Consider the following 25,687-nt stretch of genomic DNA (forward strand, 5'->3'; position numbering starts at 1 on the left):
CTGCCCAAAGCTTAGACAATTTCCATCATTTTGATACCAAGCATGCACTTGTACACCAAAAACGGCAGGCTGGCAGCAAAAAAAGACCTTACACCCTAAAATACACAGAACTACAATCGTCCCTACTGAAAAACGCAAGTTGTAATGGGGGTCTGTGTCCTATCACACCAGCCAACTTTTTTTAAAATCAATAATTTTTGCACCACATAATGCTTACTACCTCTAAACCTCACACATAAAGTTACAGCTTGATACATGCAAAAACTTTTCAGTAGGAGGAATTTAACTTGGTGTACCCCTATCTTGGAAATGTGTCTGTTTGTCCGTCCTCAAGCACCAAGTTCAAAGCTCTGTAGTGCACATACCCTTCAAAATATCTTAACCAGGTCAAATGTTTTGGAAAGCTGGTATGTATATCTGCAAGAAAAATGAAAAAATTCCAATGACAAAGTATTTTACATTTTCCATTGACAAACATTTAGAAAATTATGGATTTTCAAGTAGATTTTCTTGTTTACAGCAGTGTTAAGAAAATACTTAAAAGCCAAAAGTGTCAAAATATATATCAAAAGACAGGTAATTTATCTGACAATTAACTTACAAAATATAGGACATACCTTTTAGCAACTTTGTGCAAAATTTGACTTAAAGTGATACAGGTGGGTAGCAAAGCGGAGTTTCAAAATTCCAGAAAAGTACATTTTGATCACCATCAAAGTAAACATATGCATCCAAATTGATATAGAAATGCTCATAGGCAGAGTTTCCATGGATAGGGCTAAAGAAAAGACTAGTATCCCTTTTACATAGTGATTCACATGATAAAACCCTTTAAAAGATCACCCACTCCACCTCCCCAACCCCCCCCCCACACTACCCCCCTTTCCCGTCTCCCCCATGGCTGCCATTGGTTGGCTGGCTTACCTCAACTCACAGTGCAAAAGAATCCCACCACCTGTGTTGTTGCCTCAGACTAAATTAGTACTTTCCACATAACAAACACCAAAGTGTGACACTGGCATCTACAAGAGATAAGTAGAGGGGAGAAATATGAATTTGCCACTTACAAAAATAAAGCCACACAGTACATGCACATTGGTCATTCAGACAGTCAGCAAGGCAACCCTCCCAAGACATGTTGAAGGGACCCAAGAAGAGGGGAAAAGCTATACTTTTTAACCTGTAACAACACAGAAATCCTCAAATAATCAGTGAGAAATTACATCCGTAATCAGGTTCCTCACTGGGTGTTCCTGGGTGGGCATGAGGAATGGACATTCAAACTGTCCGTACATATATGAGAAACCTGTGACGTTTCCCCGGTTGGGGGGGGGGGGGGGGACTGGAGGGGTATGTGTCATGGTGTAGTACCGGACCAATGACGGGGATTCTAGGTCGGCCAAGGGAGTGGAAGACTGCATCCGAATGGTCAGGCCTTTGAGGAAGCTGAACGGCTAGCAGACCCCACTCACCTAGGTAGATCCCAGTTCAATATATGCATAAACCAGGCAAAGTTCACTGACGCCATGTTTGGGAGACAAGATCTAAAGAGGGAAACCAAGACAAAAGCTCAATAGGTATTAAACTAGGATGTGAAAGACATATGTAGCTGTCTAATTTCTAACTTGTGTGTGAGGACATTGGAAACATAAAAAAAATCCCAGTTGCCCAGGGAGGTGGATGCCACACTGGGCCAGATACTAAAACAAAAACTCCTTGAGATGTCGCAGGAACAGCGTACTATGTTCTGGTGGAAAAACAGACACCTGGTGGGGCAGAGACTCATTTTCACAAGGGCAATATTCCAACAGATCACACTCACATGTATGCTAGAAACTTGAAATTGATCATTTTTGTTCCAACGCCACACATACTGTGTGAGTGCACATGTAACTTGTCAGAAAAATGAATATACACATGCAATGAAAACTACATGCCTACAGTGGTTTATTTTTAAGTTTAAAGAGGAAAATTTACCTTGTCCACTTCAAGTCTATGCCCAAAACAGCAGACAGTGTTCCAGCAGAGATGCCTGTTTTTAATGTTTTGTGACCTGCAGGATGATTTGAAGCACATTTACCTAGTGTGTGGTGGCACACATGGGAGGAACCTGACTTGGTTTGTAAATTAAATGCACACTGGCCCTCTCTACTACTCTAGCCAAGTAAATTAATCTGCTGATGTGTTTTTATCCACCTGTGTGAGGCTGGGCCCTTATATGTGATGCAAGGCCTTATTGACCATCCTTAATCACACCACCCTATCTATCAGCCACATACTCCAATTTCACTCGCAGCACTCAAATATTGCATTATTTATCAAATGTCAGCCCCAAAAGAGACATTTTAAAAACCAGGAACAATGAAACATTGTCTGTGTTTGTTCCAGTCTGTTTATACTCTTGTACTACCCTTGACCACAGAGCGTTTTAGCCGATTTTTAGACAAAATGGATATGTGGGGAAAATATAGAATTAAAAAGCTTTAAAACTGCTCAATCAAGTTCCATGTCAATGCAAACCACATCGCAGATGTACCCACCAAATATTATCAGGCTGCTGCCAAATCTGAGCACACAGTGACATATTACATGTTTTGGCACAAGTGGACAGATCAGGCCACAGACCCCAATTAGTTTTCCATAAGCGACAATGTTAACGTTTAGCGCTGTAGCTCAGTCCCAAACATTCCGAGGCCAATAAGCTTTGGTGCATACCTGGCCCAGCCTGAGAGAAAGAAGCTGTAAAAATCTTGACATAGGTTGACCGTCAAAATCTGGACCTTTACATGCCGGCAGCTGGGAGGGGTGCCTAACAGCGCCAAGGGGACGTCACTCGCAGCCTCATCACCACCTGTCTCCTTGTGTCCTCTCGCCCAGAATTTCAAACTTTCACCATTAAAACTCATACCTGCCCAAAGCTTAGACAATTTCCATCATTTTGATACCAAGCATGCACTTGTACACCAAAAACGGCAGGCTGGCAGCAAAAAAAGACCTTACACCCTAAAATACACAGAACTACAATCGTCCCTACTGAAAAACGCAAGTTGTAATGGGGGTCTGTGTCCATGTGACATCCCAACAATGGTTTGCACAGCTCGCCTTTAACTTTACATCCAAAATTTCAAACAAATCAGTTTCCTACAAAATGACCTCAAGAGACAGGTTCATATCATATGTAGGCGTTGTCACAAACAGAAAATATAACTGAGAACCGTTGGGTGGATTTTCTGAAACCAGTATAATGAGATTACATCTACAACAGTTGCCCACTGAATTCAAGCAGCATTACTCCCATGGAGTCTCCGGGGTGAAATTCGGCCTCTGGGCAACATTGTCGTCAAAAAGGCAACTAACCTAAAGCTCTCCCGTATGGACCCTGTAATTGTAATAGACCCATATCGTTAAAGAACCTGCTCCCTGGGTTGCGACCCTTAATGGAAGAGAACGGGATCCCAGTATCTGAGGGCAGGCTGGATTTGCCAGATTTTCAATTCCAACATTGAACATGGCTGTTACAGAGATAGAGACAGGAGGTCGGATTGGCCCAGTTCGACCAACCCGATGGAGCAGATATGCCCAGAACTGAAATCTCAAGGGGTTGTAAATGTCAACTGATTCACAAAGCAAAAAACTGACAGTAACAGCAAACACATTAAGTACATATTAACATTTAATAAACCTTGTGTTTCTCACTTGATCTCAGTTTGCCCGCACAGTGTTCAAGTACATTTTATCTGGTCCAAACATGTGCTACCATTTTGGTTCATTTTGATTGTTTTCCTTACCATATCAAAAACCATTAAGCGGCTCGTGTGTTCAACTTGTTCTAGCCACGATGTTCCCATGTGCGGGAAAGGGACATGCGGGTTTGACAGTACTAAAGCAAACAAATGTTTCAATTGTGGCCTCTTCTGCGGTCTGCTCCCTATTTATATAAGTGATTCATGTCATTTGCCTATAAACTCAAAACAATGTTACTTTGCAGGTAGCACGTAGCCCCATCTGTTCCTCAGGTACTCTCCTGAAAACCTAATTTGCCAATGTGGTACTAGATTATCCACATCAAAAATTCCACAAAAAGGATCTAATCAGCATAGTAGTAAACCTAGTGGCGCTTCAGACCAGCTGAGGCCACCAGGTCCGGTGTGAATTGTCCCCTAAACTACTCTTACGGTTTGTTTGTAAACAGCGTTTGACAAGCTGGGTCGGAATGGCAAACTGTTGAGTATGGGGGAGAGAGAAATGATTACTAAACATCATTTCATACACCATGTAAATCAGAACTGGCAGGTATGGACTCTGGATAAAAATTGAAGTACCGCCAATCAAATAGCGCATGCAGACCCTCACATGGTCTCTGTCTTGCCCATAAAGTCTTTGGAAAATGCCAAATGCTCTCTTAAAAGGTACGTGCTATATTTAACACCGCAAAGATCAGGAGGTTTGACTGTACAAGAGTTACCTGTATCTGACCAGTTTTATTACGTGTTAATGTTTTAACACTTTTTATAGGTATTAACATTCCCTCTCCTTTAAAACTGCTAACTTCTGTAAAACTCTGTTCTAACAGTTGGTTCAAGGTATTAATTAGCCAACTTTGTTATTGGAGTTGTGACGTGAACACTCCCACAAGCGGTAACACATGAACACTTCATAAAGTGGTCAGACACACTCTTATGTGCTGGGACATTTACAATGTTAAATGTAAGACTATAGTGTTTAGAGTGTGAACGTCCTTCCACCACCGTGGGCCGCCTTACCAGCTACATGTCTCCTCGATTCGAGGCACAGGATTTCTTAAAGGTTCATTACATACAGTAAGTCAACTGACCATGAGATGAGAGTGGGCATAGCTCATAAACAAAAGGCTCTAAGCCGACATTATCACTCTTTATAGTTGAACGAAAAGATAAATATGCAAAAAAAAAAATATATATATATATATGGCAGAAAATGCGCCCGGGATATTTGTAGGATTAGAGCTTCCAGAGCCAAGTCGGTTCCTGGACACTCACCAGGTGTTGTACCGGATAATTGTGCTATAGCCAGCAGAGGAAATTATTTTGTTCATCACGCATTACACAAAATATGTCTCAGACAAGTCTGTCTATAACGTGTAAACCTCCTGGAGCATACCTTGCGCCTTTTCATCACTGAAAACTGTTGACTGCTTCTTTTGTATGATTCTTTTCTAATTTTATACATCACTTACTTTCTTAGTTCTTTGTTTGTGTTAAGCATCGTTATGTGAACTGGATTTGTCATTATTGACTTGGAACATCCATACTGGTTATGACTGGTATACGACTTTGTTTCTATGTTTCCACGCATGGATACAGTCAGCAAACTTTATGAATATTTATAAATAAACAAATAAAAAGGACTCAACTCTTTCTTCTGCTGGTTTCATATTTTAAATTTATTTCCCAGAAATCACATAAAAAGAGTCCCCGGTTGTGTGAAATACGCCGGGCTTGTTAACATGCAGGAGTTCTGCTAATGTAGATTCCCATCACAGATGCTAAGAGGTTTCGTCATCCTTGAATGTTTCATCATCTCGCGAGCTTACTTCAGCCAGAACTACCGGGGCCAAGGGGGATCAGGAACCCTCGAATGTTGCACCAGGACAGACGACCCCTACAGGGAGTGTGTAGCGATGTCCATGAGCATAAACTCAGAAATGTCATACATTATGGACAAATAAGATTTTGATTTAAAAGCAGTTTTATTAACAGCCAATGAGAAAAGCCAATCCGAACAGCTATGATACTTGGGCAGCGTTGGCGGTGATGGGGGACTGGCCGTATATAACGATCATGTCAAGCGTGTGTGCTATAGCACGATCTAACCAGGACGACACAAGCAAGGCTTTGGGTGATGATGTTCAACGGTTGGTGACTCAGCGCATGCGCCTGTAAAACTCACATCACATTGAGCCAAAAACAATGGTACGTATAATAAGGTCTATGAGCTTCAAACATATTTACCATATTCAACAATTAAGATTATAGTTTTATCTGAATGACGCCTTTAATCATGTCCTCTGCCTTCTCAGCGATCATGACGGTCGCAGCGTTGGTGTTTCTGGACGTGATTTCCGGTATCACAGAAGCGACGGCACAGGCAGACGACCGATCCCTTTTACCCTGAAACACAAACCAAAACTAAGATATATTTCACAAGCAGGCGATGTTATCTGAATAGTGTATATTACAGCGCCCCCAGTAAACCAACCCCGAAACTATCGCAATCTCCTGAGAGAGAATGACGTAATAAATGTTTGGTGTGACTATCTGGTTATTGTGATATCGTAGCTGTAAGACGCGATGGAAAGCAAATTCCAGCAGGCTCCTTGGACCGAGGTTGTAAACAAAAACCGGTGCAGGGCAAAAGCAGCCATATCTTTGGCTGCTAGCAGAGGGTCAGTAGATAAGAACACATTATCAGTTTTGTGTCTTGATTAATAATAGTCATGTTTGTTCAAGTCATCGGTTAGCAGAAGATTCAAACTCTACACTGTATAGGGAATGACGTCATGACTGGTTGGCAAGGACACCATGGATCTAATGTTTGTTATAATGTAGAAAGATCTCGTCTTAATTCACCGTCGGTACCGAGTGACAACTGTGGAGTTGCTCCCGCTTTTCAATCCCTTACACCGTCCCACAAGTTTCCAGTACTTATTTTGAAACCAGTTCATCATATTTAATGGGGAGATTCTTTATGTCCGTATCAAGACGGCCTAAAGCTGTGAACTCATTTGCTCTGTCCCCTAATACGTCACAATTATCGGTGACGTGTGATCATAAAACATATATGAAGTACACACTCACAGCAGCGTCAGAAGAAACGGTAGCGCTCAACTGTCATTTGAACCTTCTGCGCAGCTCGTTCGCCGATTAAATGAATAATTATGGCTTAACGCCACATCGGCAATATATTTCGAACTGTTTTTTTTTTTTTTTTTCAAAACGGTTCATCATGTTGAGTTTGAAATCACTGTGGTAAAGTGGCCAAAGGCGGTTTTTTACCTTTCTGGGTTAAGTAAGTAACTCAGATAAATTGTCCATAGCTCTATTTTACCTTTCTTGGTTTAAACAACTGCAACAAGGTACATTGACCAAACGCCTTATTTCACAGGCTATGTGTGACCATTTGTCAACTACCATGTTGTTGAATGAAGGAAAGTTTAAGGATTCATATGAATTGTTGGATTTTAATTTGACTATTGTTGAACACCACATTTAACTACCATCCACCTACATGACGGCAGTTAAGTTTGTAGAACGAGCAAGTACGATATCTAGCCCTTTAAGACACACCACATGAGAATTAGAAATGCCGATGAAAGCTGTGTCCAAAATGTCGATTGTAGGCAAAACTACTGTGATTTTACACGGAACACTGGTGTATAGGAACGGGAAGGTGTAATAGAATACAGTATGACCAGATGACTGTGTTAGTTTTAACTCGTATTAACCTATGTGCACAGATATAGCGCAAGTCTGATCAAATCAAGTCCCAGGATTATATTCAGATATGGGGCCTCCGATCAGTTGGTTAGCGCGCTAGAGCAGCGTAATGACCGAGTAGCCTCTCGCCAATGCGGTCGCTGTGAGTTTAAGTTCAGCTCATGCTGGCTGGCTCTCCGGCCGTAGGAGGGAAGGTCTGTGAATTTCCCCCGGGCTCCACCCGGCTTCCTCCATAAGGCTTGCCGCCGTCGTAAAAGTGAAATAAATATATTCAGACAGACCCGATTTTTGCTGCCTGAGAGCGAATGCTTCTGAGGCACGAACTATTGGATCAGGCTAAAAGGCTTCTGATCAATGTCCCGCACTACGCCGGAATTTGCACATCCGGGAACTCTCCGACGTCATTTTCCGCCTCAAGCAGCAGAACGGTCCGTGCCTCGTTTTCAGAGAATCGATTGGCCAGAACGGTGAATATTAACGCTACCATTAAGCATATGTTTTATCGGCACGTGGCGATTTGCGACCACAGCCCTTCTTTGCGACTACTTGTTACTAATACGACACTTACGACACTTTACATGAGAAAGTTTTTTTCATACCAGGGGAGACTAAGTTTGCAGCACGAGTTGGAGAACTAAGAGGAATGTACTCAGTGGTTTTAGAATACTTTGGAAAATTGACTAACTTAATTTACTTGTAAACCATATGTGTGACATTCATCTAGATATCAGAATTTAGTCCAGTACCTAGACCCTTGTTACCTCCCCTGCTCCAACAATATAATGTCCAGTATTGACTACCTGCATTCCACAACTTGCAACTAGAGATATTTTCTAGGCAGTGGCGCTATATTCAAAATTTAAGGCATCTAGGACAGCGCAATCGCTTGGGAATATTCCTGTCAGAAGCAATACTGTGCTAAGACAACACATGTGCTCGCATCGTTTTCGCTGTGGGTAAATCCCGTCTAGGGTTGACACGAGACTTATATGTAGGCCTACGTGGACATGGTCGGCAACACAACTATGACAACCCCATGAAATGTTATTGAAGATATTTTCCTTCTTTGGGTAGGAAATAATTCCCAAAATGAGAGATTGTCCGTGTCCCTTTGGCAAATTAATACAGAATGAAAGAATGAATGCATGAATGATTATGGCTTAACGCCACATCGGCAATATCTTAGCCATATCGCGGCCAGAACAACTTAAAAACACGAGGCGGTGCAGCTTTTAGATATATATAGTAGTGAAAACATCAAACATGAAAGAAAAATGTTTGGACATGTTTAAAATCAGATAAGGGCAGCTTTCGCCACCCTGTCTGCCTTGTTTTCTATGTATGGGTAATATTTCAAGGATCAGCTGGTTTTTAAATTTATTATTCCAAATTGTCCTCTGGGCACGCTCATAAGAAACATATGATAAGGCCAGGAGTATAACCCCTGCCTCTGCAGAAGATTAAAGACGAGGATGGAAGACGAAGAGAAGCAACTCGCTGCTCTAACACAGCTGCAGCCGCAACCCCGTCCCCATCCTTTGACCCATCAGTATATATAAATTTACAATCTGAATGTTTAGCCTTAATGTCAGCAAAAGTTTTCAAAAATTATCACAGGAATTGTATGTGATTGTTTCATGTTTTCGTAGATCAAACATTAATTTGGGATGTGAAAGAAGCCATGCCCTTAAACTCACTACCGGTGAAGCTATAAAAGCACCAAGGCTGAGCCTATAACTTTGGTGGTGGACAGGATCCATCATTTTTATATACGACTTCCTAGCAGAACTTTTTTAGACCTCACCACAGTCTAATTTAGACCTCACCATAGAACGATAAAAATTTAATAAAATAAATCTTCAGCACTCCACTCGGTGCTAGACACGACCTTGATTATATCGAGAGCCTTTGTACATTTAGCTTTAAGTATTTTTATATTTATTTATTTATTTGATTGGTGTTTTAAGCCTTACTGAAGAATATTTCACCAATACGACGGCGGTCATCATTATGGTTGGTGGAAACCGGGCAAAACCCGGGGAAACCCACAGCCATCCGCAGGTTAAGTATTTTTATATGTGGTCTCCAAGATAATTTATTATCCAATATTATACTCCAAAATTTACTTTCACCAACAATTTTAATCTGTTTACCACAAAATTTAGATCGGGTTCAAGATGAAATTTCCGTTTGTTACAAAAATGCATACCAACAATTTTAATCTAAAACCGTTTTCAATTGGCCATTTCTCGATTTTATTCAGACAAAGCCGCAACTGACGTTCAATATTATTCATATTTTTGCTCGGTAGCATATAAGGAAGTCATCAACATATAAACAACACTCTGTGCCCGATGTTAAGATTTTTCCTAAGTTATTTATTTTTATGCTAAACAGAGCTGGTGATAAAATACTGCCCTGGGGTACATCATTTCCTGCTTATTCGAGTCGGAAAGAGCAGACCCACCCGAACCTTTAACTGACGATCAGATAAAATTTCAGATATGAACATCGGTTATCGACATTTAAGGCCCTTATCAGCAAGGTCTTTTAAAATACCATATTTCCATCTGGTGTCGTAGGCCTTATTCAAGGTCGGAAAATATCGACACCACATGTTCATTATTGATAAAACCACGAAAAAAAGGTTTCGAATCGAACAAGGTGATCCATACTAGATCTACCTTGCCGAAAACCACACTGTATATTAGATATTAAATTGTTGGTTTCAAGAAACCAAACAAGTCTATCATTAATCATCCGTTCCATAGTCTTACAGACACAGCTGGTAAGAGGTATGGGACGGTAATTAGACGGATCAGTCTGATCATTACCCGGTTTGGGAACCGGGATAATACACGCCTCCCTCCATGGGGATAGAAAATTACCAGCTATCCAAATATCATAAGACAGCCCAAGAGAGTCTCAAGTGGATTAGGCGGTAAATGGTTCAGAAACTTATAATATACGTTATTAGGGCCACATACAGTATCGTGTGCCAATAATGCAATTTTAAATTCAGCGACGATTATAATTTCTAAATTTTTAGCAGAAATTTTCTCCTTCTGGTTTTTAATATGCCGGAATTCTGAAGTATAATTCTCAGAAGATTTGTTGGAAATTGTCCCTGCTAATTTATTTGCTATAACAGATGGAAAGGTTAATATATTATCTTCATCTTTTATAAGTTGGAGTTTTGCTTTATTATGTTTGCCCTTAAGTTTCTGAACCTTGTTCCAGACCTTACACATGGGTGTTTTTGACGTAATGTCCGAAAGAAAGTTCCGCCAGAAAGATCGTCTCTTGGACTTGAGGAATCGACGAGCTCTAGCTCTTAAACAACGAGCCTGGTTTAAATTATTATCAGTAGAACAACGATTAAATCTGTGCTCAGCCTTTTTCCGGCCCTTGATGGCTCTGCGACATTCATTGTCGCACGAGGGTTTACTTTTGGACTTGGATTTGTCGAGGTCTTAGATATACTTCTATCGGCAGCTCATAAAACAAGCTCATTAAATTGTATGGTAGGGTCATCTGCTGCACTGAGAATCTCTGGAGTGATATTAGCCTCGCAGATCATGTCAAAATGTGATCCAATCCGCTTTATCGAACGTCCTTCTATCTACGTGTTCTAAAGAAGTAGAAGTGATATGTTTTAGGATAAGAGGAAAATGGTCGCTACCACGAAGCTCACTAGCACTTTCCAAGAAAAATCAAGGAAAAGTGATTAAATTAATTAAAGGAGGTAATATAATTAATTGCACGCTATTCGCCCTGTCATTGGCTATAATTCTTATACACATGGTAAGTTTCGTAGAGATCAAGTAGTTTTAACCAGATGCCGTATTGGACCTTCTCGTTTGACACACTCAGTTATATTCTTGATAGGACTAGTGCTCCCGAGTGTTTTGATGTGATGCTCAATACGGCATAAAACATATCTTAGTTGACTGTGTAGACTTAGCTCATGTTCGGGAAAAGTTCTGCACAGTCAACACTATATTCGATTTATTTGACATCAATGAGGGTGATGCTACCATTAAATATTTCAAAGCCATTGGCCTATATCGCAAAATATATTTTTTTATTCCAAAACATCTTGTGGTTTCCCAGTTTTAACGAGGTTTGGTTCTTTTTAACTCCTTTTAATCATGTTGATGTTTTTGTTTCGATTTTGAATCTTCCCATAATTTTGAAAACCATTCATTGCCTCCGAGAGTAAACATGTTATCGCCATGGTATTTCTAAAATATTACAGAAGTGCCGTTAAGTAATAATCACTCCCTCATTCATTTAGTGTGGTCTTTTTGTAATAATAGAAAACGCTCCGTTGTTGACACTATAAACCCTCACAGTTAACATCATACCCCCGCGTAGCAAAAATCATAGTCTTACAAAGACACCAAAAACCTCTTCAAAAATCACCAGCCCTCCTTTCCCCCACCCCCACCACAACCCCCTCCCCACCCCGTACACATCACACATCCTTTTTATAAATAATCCCATTGGTACTGGTAAAATGTGCACAAATGGTGATAGTACAAATTGCGCTAACGTGATTGCGCATTTTGTACCAAACTTGTTCTTAAATGAATTAAGCGTCATTGATACCATTCATGACATCTGTCAGGTTAGCTTTGTTCACCATAAGATGGAATTTTCCAGTGTCTTCTTCAATGAAATAAGTTATCAAGAAAACACACCCTGAGAGTTGCAATTTGTAATAATTTATTACTAAAAAGTTTCAAATTTTAATAATTCTTAGAAATTGCTTTTTCTTACAAATTGCGTTAATGTCTGAAACGCAATTTGTAACAACGGAATATGTAACAATTATTCCTAAAGGAAGTTATCTATTACTAAAGGAAGTTATCGTCACTACTCTCAGTCATGATATCTGTCAGGATAGGCTTGGTCATCTTTAGGTTTTCCAGTGTCTTCTTGAAACAAATAAGTTATTATAAAAACCCACACTAGGAGTTGCAATTTGTAATAATTTATTATTAAATTAAAATTTAAATGACTTATACAGAAGAAAGCAGATAGGGAAACCAGGAATAAGATGGAGAAAAAATAAAGTGCACCCGAGAAGATACAACTCATGTAATATGTGACCCCAGAGTCAGGAAGAAACGAAACTGTCCACAACTGAGGTTACACAAATTAGGTAGCCTAACATTTGGATCAGGTGTAAGAGAGGAAACGCACCACAGCAGAGAAGATGGGTACTTGTACCATGTAATGTGTGAATCAGGGGTCATCCAGAGAAGAAACCCATCACACGGGAAAACCATCTCTCCTGAGAAGATATACATCAGGTAATGTGTGAACCCGGTATTACAGAGACAGGAAAACCAGCCGTCCTAAAAAAGTCACACATCAGGTAATTTCTGGGCTCTATATTACAGAGAGAGGGAAACCATCTCCCCTGAGAAAATACACATTAGGTAATTTGTGGACCCGGTATTACAGAGAGAGGGGGAAACCAGCTCTCCAGAGAAAATACACATCAGTTAATGTGTGGGCCCGGTGATAGAAAGAGAGGAAAACTAGCTCCCCTGAGAAGACAGACATGAGTTAATGTGTGAACCCCGTATTAGAGAGGAAAACCGGCTGTCCAGAGAAAATACACACCAGTTATTGTGTTGACCAGGTATTACAGAGAGAGGAAAACCAGCTCTCCAGAGAAGATACACATCAGTTAATGTGTGGACCCGGTGAAAGAAAGAGAGGAAAACCAGCTCCCTCGAGAAAATACACATCAGTTAATGTGTCAACCCGGTATTAGAGAGGACAACCAGCCCTCCTAAGAAAATACACATCATGTAATGTGTTGACCAGGCATTATAGAGAGAGGAAAACCAGCTCTCCAGAGAAGATACACATCAGTTCATGCGTGGGCCGGGTGACAAAAAGAGATGACAACCAGCTCCCCTAAGAAGATACGCATCAGTTAATGTCAGGGCTCGATATTAGAAAGAGAGGAAACCCAGCAATACTGATAACACACCCATGAGGTAACTTGAATATGCTGAATATGAAATTGGTATATGTAAAAAACTTGTGTAACAACACTACATACGGTTCATGATTTTAAGTGTGTTTTATTACCTTTCACTGAGACTAACTCAACCAACCATTTACACGACAATTATATAATACATAACCATTCATTTTTATTTAGCGTATATCTCTGAAGTTGGAACACAAAGGACAGAAAGTGACAAAGTGTCACATAACCATACATGTAGACGAATACAAATACAACCGACATAAAAATAGCAGCAAGCAGATGAAATGGCGCAATGCGCTAATAGATGACCTCATAATCTATTATATAGGTTGCTATAGCTACATCAGGGCCTACTAGTGATGACGCCGCTTCTTAAGGTAAATCAGGTACAATATAATTAAAGACGCACGGTATGGAGAGTAAAACCAGAACAGCGACAACAGTATGATAGCTGCCAAATAGTCACACGTAACCGGCGGAATACGGTCTCTTGTCGATTTACCTTAGTTAGGGTTGGACACATTGTTGTGGATTTGAACACACATGTATGGGGACTTTGAACCAAAAACACACTGACAAAGTCACACAGTGTAACATATCAATCGTTTGGATACATGAGCTGCACATCAACTTGGAGATGAATGGTGATCTTTGAGGTTAACTTAAAATGCAACTATCTACCCATTCTGTACAGCACATATACGTGCCATTACAAGCTGGCTGTGAATGTCTTACAAACACAAGAAGGAGATAGCTCATGTTGTAGTTTTTCATACATGTAAGAAATAAAAGAGAATCCACGTAAATACATGTACAACACAATTGATCAGGTTTATCACTGAAAAATTCTGGACAGGCTTATTTACATCAAATTTGAAAACAAAAACCAAAGAAAAGGAGTGTAACAACTTTACACCAATTAGTTCACCGGACTATGCACATCCATGTCAAACACAATCTATGTTCTGAACAAAGTCCTTAAACAACTGACACACAGCATACATGTAATCAACGTATATACATGTATTAATACAAGCATATAATATAGCTAAAACATATGATTTGCACTGGGCGAAATCATCACAATGTCATCATATGTAATCACCAGACACGGTGTATTACTTACATGATATGGATCTACCTGGGCAGTGAATACAATGTGCAGTAATGTGTATTATCTTACATCACAGCAATTACATGGAAATCTCCTTGGAAGGAAATATTTATAATTGATAATATAAATACTTAGCATCCTTCCTCACACTGCTTACATACTAAAAAAAGAGTTTAGTTTTTAAACACATTTCTGTTAGAGTTTTGAAACAATTATTGGTTTTTATTCATAAAAGAAACATGTTAAGCAGCTAAGAGATGTGTTTTTTATGGTAAACACATCGGATATTTACTTAGTAATGAGGTCGATATATTAGGAAAAAGACATTTTTTATATATTTTTTTTAATAAACAAATGTTTACATTGTGTTCTGACAGCTGATAAACATCACAAAATGTTTAATATTGTGAACATGTGACATGTTTATAATACTCCAATGCAAAATACTGTTGATGTATTTACTCAAACTATAGCCAGGTACATGTAGTGACAATTTGTTAGTAAAGGCTAAGCTTCAATCAACAAATTTAAAAAAAAGCTAAACATACAGGAAACAATGATATCAAGATTTGAGTTATTTAACTGGTGTTTTAGGCCATACATACTTATACGACAGCTGCCAGCATTATGGTGGGAATAAACTTTTTAAAGTTTTCAAATTAGAGATCAGATTCAGATATTTTACCTCAAACAAAATGATGACTTCAAAATTACAGTTTTTGTCCAAAAAAAAAAGGTTTACAAAGTAAATATAAGACTTTGTCTCACCCAATACATACTTGCCATTCATTGTACAAATATTGTCCAACAAAAGAGCATTGGTAAATGTAGCTTTTTCCTTGATTATTCAAAGGTTACTGCCCATCAGAATGTCCTTTTCCAGGCTGTGGGAAAGGAACCCAAATGTGCACTGACTGATACTTCTTGGGGCTGAATTTGTAAAGTGTGAGCACATACAAAAATCAGCTGAAAATTACTGAAACTGTAAACAAAATACTGCATGCACTTACAAATTTACAACTTTAATTTATCTATAATTGCTACAGCCATTAGCTTAGGGTTTTGAGATTGTTTTTCACCAAAATAAAAGTGAAAACAGTGTAATAAATGTTACACTCAGGTACATGTACATCCCTCTTGCCAATAGCATATACCTGAGCTATACCTCCAACTACACCTCAGACCCACCTCAGCCATCATCTTTTTACCAACCATAGTACCTCAGGTTCACCTTCAATACACCTCACATACATGTTGGCCTACAACCCAAAGTACATGTATACCTCAGACACACCATCAGATATGTCCTACCTCAAGGGTACACCTCAGATGTGCCTCAAGTATACTCCCAGTACACCTTATGGGTTATACATGCGCCATTCGGGCAATTGTGTCCAAGCTAAGCCTCCGAAATGAAGTGTGAACAAGCGCTGATAAAACTGGATAAAACTGCCACAAAGACACACTTTAAATTTCTGCACTGCATCCTGTTAAATTATATCAGAATCTGTTTTGGATAGAACTAAAAACCCTCTGTCCAGTGTTATTACCCACCCCATGAATGTTATCAAGGTAAGAAGATGTCATGACTTCACCTCCAGCAACCACAGCTCAAAACATGGCGTTAATGCCAGGTTGACTTTTGATATGTTGTAGAGAAAAGTGCAAACTGCATGCGAAGGCATGGTACCACATGGAAGTTTAGTAGTGGATATACATTTTTGAGGTTGAATTTGACAAATTTACTACATAAATAATGAATGAAAATCCAAAAAAAAAAAAAAAATCAAAAATCCCAATTTTGCCTGATCACCTTGATTGTGATAAGGTCAAGTTGTGCGTGTCTTAACTGGACTACTTTTTTGTATTTACCATGGGTTATCCCCAACCATTACAACCCCAACCCTATCTACCCACCACCCCCATCCCCACCCTGTTAATTATGCAAAATTTCACCCTTACACTTATCAGGCTTGTACTTCCAAATTTCATTTACACAGGTGAGTGTAATATTGCATTTATTTGACCAGGACTGTATCAGGTCACAACCATATATATATATTTAGACGTAACAAGTTATTTTTATCACATATTCTGAAACACCTACATACTTGTATGACACATAGTGTACAATGCACGATTATGTGTTTCAATTTTGTTATGTGCAAAGTGACTTTACAACATATAATATGCTAATGCTGTGTTTCAAATAGGTCTGAAAGTTGATCTGCTTCTCACGTTTGATGAAATTTGATTAAATGTGCTGTCTGGGCAACATTAATAATAAAAAGTTCTTCAGTTTTTGTAATTCATTTCTACAGGTACAAGTGGGGATAGGCTTAGTAATTCCTACATAACTTCTGCGCAGCTGAGTAGAGGTTGTAAAATTTTACAATCTAAGGACAACACTTGTTGCATTTTAATGTAATACAGGGTAAATGTTCATTTCTGCAAATTTTCTTTTTGACAGAAAAGAAATATAAACCCCATTCTCCACAAAACATCCTATCCCAGACTCTTACCTGTAGAGTATCAACCCAGGTGGGCTACTACAGACAGCCCTGAACTTTGGCTTTTGCCATTGGACATGTAAGATTTTGGTTATAGTGCCAAATTCATATAAAGATATTACTAACAAAAAATTTTAAAACTTGTCCTTTTTGTAGGTTAAAAATGCGCAATTCAGGAAATTGGGTCCAAGACTTGCCTCCGAACTGAAGAAGGAGGACTGATTGGATAAAACTGACACAGAGGTATTTAAGTTATTCATACACTATCAATTTCTGCTGTGCTACTTTGCATCTAACATGTCAAAATAAAATACATCAGAGGTTTAATTGTTTTGGATAGAATTGAAAACTTCCCCCCTGCCAGAGTTCTTACCCACCTCACTGGAGGTTACCAAGGTAAGAAAATGTTATGACTTCACTTTCAACCACTACAGCTAAAAAAGTTGTAGCTGAGAATATTGTAGACAAAAGTGCAAGCTGCATGTAGAGGTATGGCAACGTACCATGCAAAAGTTAGGGTATATATATTTTTCACGTTGAAGATTTAATACATAATCATTAAGGAAAATCAATGCTCCGGTCTAAGCTAAAAGGGTAAGGCATATTTTTCTCATTTTGTTTTTTTCTTAGAAATTAAAGTTACATGACACAACAAAAATTACTACATGTACCATGTTGACAATATGTATTGTCATGTATAAACTGTGGCTCGTTTTGCTCAGTGACACTCCTGATTGTGCTGATTTACAAGTCGCCATCACTTAAAAATATAACTACCTAGTCATTATCTACATGTATTTTGTTTCGAAGAAACCTGACATTGATGTTCAGGACAAGTGAAACAGACTGTGTATAACTACACCAAGATGTAAGCTTGTGACAGATCACTGACCACTTTGCAGAACAAGCTATACATACTGAATTAGCCACAGTGCTAACATTAACTAAAACATCAATACACAAACTGGTCTGTCTTTTTTTTTTTTAAAAACCTAACAAAACAGTCTCCTTCAACACATGATAATATGATGGAAAAGATGTAATAAATAATTACCCGATGGTCAGGAAGTGCTTATCATATCACAGAGAACAGGAGGCAGAGTTGCAGAGTCACACGTTACCAGACGAGCAGACACAGATCCAGACCCGACAAACTCAACCCATGGCACGAGAGGCTCTGTGACGATAACATCACTGACAGTGTACATTACCTGGTTGTTGTCACAGTCCAGGACTGTCAGTCTGTGCTCATCACAGTCCAGGTACACACCCAGGTGATGAGGTCGTTTGTAACGTCTGCACTGTAGATAGCCAGGTTTGATCTCACCACCATAACAGTCCCTACAACACCTGACCTCATCACCACGGTACGCCATCCCAATGTACCAGGAGTTACAGCCAGGTTCTGTCCTCCCCCTTACACCATAGCTCTCCTGTGTCACTCCTATACGACAGTCAGAGCCATTTGAACAGGTGATGTGTATCTCCCAGTAGTACCTGCCCGTCTGGTAACGCCCGTCTGTCACAGCTTTCCTGTACCTCAACCAGGACAAGCCCTTACCCTTTACCACACAGCCGCTGTCAGTGATTCTCAGCTCACTGTCGTCTGTCTCTGTGAATCTCAGCGTCGCCTCTGCAAAAACACAACAGAAGCAGCATAAACAACAGCAAACCATAAACACACGTTGTAAGACTGAGGTGTAAATACCTGTACACATACCGTGGTTTTACTTGCTCAACACAAACTCTTGAAATAAAATGACATATATTTTTGACATAAATGTAATTTATATACAGATCTCTGTCATTTTCAGCCAGTTTAAAAGAGTTGAGCTTCAACAAGAACTAAATCCATGACTAAATGACGGGTACGACATAGACATAGACTAAGTACTGGGTTAAAATACAGGCTTTTAGCGATCTAATTTGTTTAAAACTTATCACTTACAACAAGAATAATACCTTCCTCCATCCAGCCATTGGTTTTAGTTGTCACTTATGACACATTTGAACACTCAGTTCACTACCAAGCTGCAGTAGGCCTGTTGTCATTCGTGGAGTACCGAAGCCGTCTGCGTAATAAGGGAGGTAACTCGCCACACATAACTTACCAAGTGACTTTCATTATCACAATACCCCCAAAGACTATTTAATCCACCAGTAGTAGTCAGCTAAATTTTTTTCAATTTGCCTTTTTTTTTAAAGATACCTAAATATTTAAATATTAACAACAAAGTTATATTAGGGGGGAAGAGCATGTAAACCTCATACTCTTATACATGGAATCTATATCCTTTAACATTAATAATGAAACAGGTATGAGGGCATTTTTTCTCTTTTCTTTCCCCTTTGAAGTAAGTGTTTGACTACATTTGAATCTAGGAAAAAATGGCGAATTTTTACTTGAATACATGTTTCAGTAAAAATTCGGGGGCCTCCGTGGTTCAGGTGGTTAGCGCGTTAGCGCAGAGTAATGAAACAGAAGGCTCTTACCATGCAATGCGGTCGCTGTGAGTTCAAGTCCAGCTCATGCTGGCCTCCTCTTCGGCCGTTCGTAAAAAGGTCTTAAAGTAACCTGCAGATGGGCGTGGGTTGCCACCGGGCTATGCCCAGTTTCCTCCCACCATAATGCTTGCCGCCGTCGTCTAAGTGAAATATTCTTGAGTACGGCGTAAAGCACAAAAAATTGGGTGCAATATGTCATCTGTCCTGCTCTAAAAGTGTACACCTGCTCTTGTACACATGGGGTAAACATCACCAAGGCACCACGGAATACACAAACACCAGTCCTGATCTAACATTACACCCGCTGATTTGTAAAAACAAGGTAGACACCGATGCCTTCACAACCATCTGTTCTGATCTAATTTTGCAGCTGCTGATATATAATTCTACTATGTACCTTCCTTTTTATGTGACTTCTGGGCCAACTGTACATTAATCTGAATGTCCTGTGCACATCCTACTGTGTGCCTCACATTAGTCTGTGTCGTCTGTGCACACCCTACTGTAAATCTCACGTTAGCCTGTGTCTTCTGTGCACACCCTACTGTATACCTCACATTAGCCTGTGTCTTCTGGGCACATCCCACTGTATAACTCACATTAGCCTTTTGTCTTCTGTGCACACAGTACTGCATAACTCACATTAGCCTGTGTTTTCTGTGCACACCCTACTGTATAACTCACCTTAGCCTGTGTCTTCTGTGCACACCTTCCTGTAAACCTTACATTAGCCTATGTCTTCTGTGCACATCCTACTGTATAACTCGCATTAGCCTATGTCTTCTGTGCACACCCTACTGTATACCTCACAATTGTCTGTGTCTTCTGTGCACCCCCCTACAGTATATCTCACATTAGCCTGTGTCTTCTGTACACACCCTTCTGTATAATTCACATTAGCCTGTGTCTTCTGTGCACATCCTACTATGTAGTTAGCCTGTGTCTTTCGTGCACACCCTACTCTATATCTCACAATAACCCGTGTCTTCTGTGCACACCTTACTGTATAACTCACCTTAGCCTGTGTCTTCTGTGCACACCTTCCTGTATACCTCACATTAACCTGTGTCTTCTGTGCACATCCTATTGTTCAACTTGCATTAGCCTATGTCTTCTGTGCACAGCCTACTGTATAACTCACATTAGTCTGTGTCTTCAGTGCACACCCTACAGTATATCTCACATTAGCCTGTGTCTTCTGTGCACACCCTACTGTATAACTCACATTAGCCTGTGTCTTCTGTGCACATCCTACTCTGTACCTCACATTAGCCTGTGTCTTTCGTGCACACCCTACTGTATATCTCACAATAGCCTGTGTCTTCTGTGCACACCCTACTGTATACCTTACATTAGCCTGTGTCTTCTGTGCACATCCTACTGCATAACTCACATTAGCATGTGTCTTCTGTGCACACCCTACTGTATATCTCATATTAGCCTGTGTCTTCTGTGCACATCCTACTGTATATCTCACATTAGCCTGTGTCTTATGTGCACACCTTACTGTATATCTCACATTAGCATGTGTCTTCTGTGCACATCCTACAGTATATCTCACATTAGCCTGTGTCTTCTGTGCACATCCTACTGTATAACTCACATTAGCCTGTGTCTTCTGTGCACACCCTACTGTATATTTCATATTAGCCTGTGTCTTCTGTGCACATCCTACTGTATAACTCACATTAGCCTGTGTCTTATGTGCACACCTTACTGTATATCTCACATTAGCCTGTGTCTTCTGTGCACATCCTACTGTACTCTGGGCAAACCATACTGTATATCTGACAATAATTTGTATATTCCGGGCACACACTACTGTATACCTCACATTAGTTAGCATCTTTTTACTCTACCCTATCTCTTGCCTATCATTAATGTGTATGGTTTATACTATCTGTACTTTTTGTAAACTCTTCTCACTTTCGTGTCTCTTGGAATACTGTTCATTTTCTTGGCACGCCCACGACATATCGGTTTGATTTCTTAACACAGTCTATCGTGTGTTTTGCAAGTAGACAGCCGTTCGCCCTCTCCATTTTTGTTTGTGTCTTCGATGCACACACTAATGTAAACGCTTCAGTTCTTTATGTCGTCTAATCACACCCTACTGTATGCCTTTTATACATAAGAACTTACTTGTAACACGTAGGGGAGATATTTGTCCACCGACTGCTGCTTCTAAGTCCTGACATTCTTGCACTGTTTCTTTCACAGTCACCTGTCTAGGAACAACTTGGTCATATTGGACAGAAGCTAGAAGCTTCCGTCTGCTGACCTCATGTTTCTCCAGATCTGCTCTTATCCCATTCAGCTGGTCATCAGTCCTGCGAGAAGAGGAGAGAAAATAAAGAGACACAGTTGTGTAGTGATCTTGTGTCCGCGCAGTTATAAGAATGCCATGATGTACTATTCCTAGTAGTTTAGATCTAATTTGTCTGGAGAAAAGTAAGATTGAACATTAGATATATCTCACACTTGAGTCATGTTTTGGACAACTACAGCTTACAGAATCACATCTGCTGACAATAGTCACGTGCGCATGTATAACAAACATGGGGAGGTATAACACATTTATACATACGTTTTGGTGAAGTCCGTGGAACCCTGTCAACAAACAGAATTGAGCCTACATATAAAATCAAGTAAAGAAGAAACAGATACCTCTCCAGAGACACACAGTACACAAGCACCCTTGGCTTTTATATCCAACATTTAGACCATTCCCTGATCTATTACATAGCCCACATCAGCTCTCAATTCCGCTTAATAAATTCCATTGTGCTTCATACAATACAATTTCCCCTTATTTGCAAATTTATTTACATACAAATCTTGTTTTATATAAAAAAAAAAGCATACAATGTGTTCTTTTTGACATTACATGTTGCTACTTTATTGCTTTTATCGGACCGATGGGTACCACTGAGCATAATAAAGCTGTTGAACTCAGGATCTAAAACTTTAGCAGATCTGGCAGCAAGAGGTGGATTTGAATACCTGATCACAGTTCCTAAGGGTGGTTTGGGTCTTAGGTAACGTCTGTAGTAGAGGCAGATGAACTAATGTTAGAGACGGTGACTTATATGCTTGACTTACCTGCAAAAACTCCACGTCCATTGATGCTAATAAATCATTGGAAGCCTGTACCATCCTCTCCATTTCCTGGGCCTGTAGCTGTAAATGTTTGAGTATAGCACTACACTCCACACTCCACTGTGAATAGCGGGTTCTTATGCCATCTAAGGAGTGCTGCCTCCAGGCTTGTAAAGCTTCCAGGGCTGCACAATAAGCCTTTTCTACCTCCTCAGTGTGAAGTTCCTGGTTTTCCTGCCAAACAGAAAATTCGTTTATTACCTCATCCACACCTTTAGAACTGCGTGTTCAAGAAGTTATATATGTATGTGTAAAAGGGTGAACTATACGCGCCACATAACAATGTGTCTCCGGGGTGGAGGGGATTTCCCTTTAATCCAGTGATGTACATGCAAGTGTCCACTCAAAACCCCAAAGGTACGTCGGTCAACCTCTAAAAGGGTCGTGCCATCAAAACTGATGCTCCGAGCATGGTGAAGCCTTAGATGCTTCCAACCTCAGACACCTGGGGCTGGTTCAAACACGAACGTTGTCGCCCCATCAGATCAAATGGTGTACGTGTATATATTATAGATTATATTATGACAGCGTATGATGGGCGATGATATATCAAATGGAGTTGTCTGAGGTGGGCATATCGCGTGTGTGTCACTGACAAGAAAGTCATAATAATAGTACGATAGTCTGATTAGATCAACGAGAAACAGGTAAAATAGACCCGTCCTTCACACAAATAAATAACCGCATCAGTCCGTGTATTCCCCTGTTTAAGTTCTGATAAAAAGTTGTCAGCATTCGGGTTTAACTCTTTAATTGTAATCTACATATATAATATGTGACAGAATAAGCTTTAATAGCAATATTCTACATAGTCAAAATGAACCACAACAACATGAGATTGAACAGGTGTCATGGAAAATACCAACCTGTATCTTACTGTGCAGCCTCAGAACTCCTGACAGTGATTCCTTAGTTTCGCCTAAGACTTTCTCCAGTTCATTAGTCCTGCTCAAAACACCTGGCTGTAATGCAAAAAAAAACGCTACATTAAAAAATCCGCCTTTCAAAAGACTCACTACAGTACAGGAGAAAATGTCCCATTCTTCACTACACATCATAAATTTTAGGTCAGTAAACAGTTCCAAATCATGCCATATTTATTTTAATTATCGACTTATATACTAGCATGGTACACGATTTAGATAGTGATTTAAGTTATTCGCTCAGAACATTCCTTGCTTCTTTCTAGTATCAATGAAAACTGTTTATCACTTTTCTTTGCATGATTCCAAAGTAATTTTGAACTTACACAATTTCTTAGTTTTTCGTGGCTTGTGTTAATAGTCGTTTTGGGAAATGACCACACGATTATTGACTCCATTTCGGTTGATGGCTGATATACGAATATCTTTTTCACATTACCTTTTCATTCTCAGCTGCTGATGGTATATCCCGCATAGCGTGTCCCTGATGCTCAACCACACACCCCATACAGATCACCATCCGACACGGTTCACAGTACAAGCCGAATGGCTGACCATGTCTCGCACACGACGGCTGCTGGGTTGATTGGTGGTCCCTGTTGACTTGACCTTGTGAGGTTTCCTGAGAGAGGTACTCCAGGGGTGAAATCAGTTGGTGACGTTTCAGAGGACCCCTCATTGGGTGACAAATAGCAAGACATTCCTCACAGTAGAACACACCACAGTTGGTACAAAACTTGACAGCTTTGACGTGATTACCTTCCTCACACAGAGAACAATATGGGGCGTCATCCTCAACAGTTACACCAGATGAGAACCTCTGCACAACTTCTGCCAGCTGAAAGTTGGGAGGCAGACCAGCTACACCTTTTCTCCCCAGACTGGTGGGTGACCGACACACAGGGCATGCTATCAGCTGATGAACGTCCTCATTCCCAGTGCTGCCGGAGGTCTCATCTGTCTGTACAGGTTTAGACTTCTCAGCATATAAAGCAATGCATTCCCTACAGAAACTGTGCTGACAGGTTAGCATTACTGGTTTCCGGAATCTTTCCATGCATATCGAACAGGTGAGAACATCATCCCGCTCTTGCATACTTTCGGCCATTATTGGTTGATTTTATTTTTTGAGTTTTTTTTTCCTTAAAAAAAAAAACGGCAAATCGCTCAGGCGGGAACCTGTTACAATGTTCCTATTTACAAAAATATTAACGTTCAAGACAGCACACAACCTCGATCTGTTCCCGTGTCCCCACAACATACTGAGTACAGTACTATTTATCGCCATTCTCCAATTCTCGAATATAAAAATTTTATTTAGAAATTTGGCCATTCTTCCTCTTATTGCGCTTTTTGGCAAAACTCTGGACAGTCTAATTTGGGCAGAGGTGTTTTATAGTGATATTCGATAGATATATAGCTCCAATCCATAATTAGGAAGCCTGTGTGCAAAAACGACATTATCGCTATTTAAATGTATATTTTCTAGCCAAGCCTGTTGACTACAGTGTCTATGATGGTAACTTGACCCTATATAATGTATGAGAATTGGGCCAAACCTCTGGAATATCTCTATCTGCAGAAGTTTATACAATATATAACAGACATTAAACACAATAAACACGACATTACTAATAGTGACACGAGTATTTCTTACTTATATTAAAACAGTTATAAACCAAGGTCAAATTTTGTATTCCAGCTCCCAGTGGTTTTTTATGTTATTGTCAGAAAGCACAGAAGTAAAGACTACAATACAACTGCTAATCAATCAAAATGATTAAACCGTAAAATGTTGATTTCGTTTCAATGTGTGAAGTACATGACCGATTAAATACAGCGCTATAACAGGGACAGCCTGTCATAGCACCGTATCAACTCAAAGCCTGGATTGGAGATATGTTTATTTATTTATTTATTTATTTGATCGATGTTTTACGCCGTGCTCAAGAATATTTCACTCATACGACAGCGAGCAGCAATAAAGT

The 25,687-nt window shown here is 39.8% G+C and overlaps 1 protein-coding gene and 1 long non-coding RNA gene across 2 annotated transcripts; both read right to left on the reverse strand.

Annotated features, from left to right (window-relative positions):
- Positions 1 to 295: 295 nt before the first annotated feature.
- Positions 296 to 2,787, reverse strand: LOC135462724 (uncharacterized). The gene is made up of 3 exons (XR_010443486.1): positions 2,716 to 2,787; positions 925 to 1,022; positions 296 to 417 (listed from the first exon to the last, which is right to left on the reverse strand). It is a non-coding gene; the product is annotated as an uncharacterized LOC135462724 (long non-coding RNA).
- Positions 2,788 to 21,480: 18,693 nt separating this feature from the next.
- Positions 21,481 to 24,812, reverse strand: LOC135463116 (probable E3 ubiquitin-protein ligase MID2). Its single transcript, XM_064740438.1, has 4 exons — positions 24,139 to 24,812; positions 23,643 to 23,738; positions 22,720 to 22,950; positions 21,481 to 22,227 (listed from the first exon to the last, which is right to left on the reverse strand). The coding sequence occupies exons 1-4, from the start codon at positions 24,805 to 24,807 to the stop codon at positions 22,195 to 22,197; spliced, it is 1,029 nt and encodes a 342-aa protein (XP_064596508.1). The 5' UTR covers positions 24,808 to 24,812; the 3' UTR covers positions 21,481 to 22,194.
- Positions 24,813 to 25,687: the final 875 nt, after the last annotated feature.

This window comes from Liolophura sinensis, chromosome 2 (assembly GCF_032854445.1).
Source record: "Liolophura sinensis isolate JHLJ2023 chromosome 2, CUHK_Ljap_v2, whole genome shotgun sequence".
Lineage (NCBI taxonomy): Eukaryota > Metazoa > Mollusca > Polyplacophora > Chitonida > Chitonidae > Liolophura > Liolophura sinensis.

Excerpts from the sequence above, each read along its gene's own strand:
- LOC135463116 (XM_064740438.1), bottom strand. The coding sequence starts at position 24,807 with ATGGCCGAAAGTATGCAAGAGCGGGATGATGTTCTCACCTGTTCGATA. Across the intron at positions 22,951-23,642 it reads GGCTGCACAGTAAGATACAG|GAAAACCAGGAACTTCACAC; the intron begins GTTGGTATTTTC and ends TCTGTTTGGCAG. Across the intron at positions 22,228-22,719 it reads TGGACGTGGAGTTTTTGCAG|GGTTCCACGGACTTCACCAA; the intron begins GTAAGTCAAGCA and ends GTTTGTTGACAG.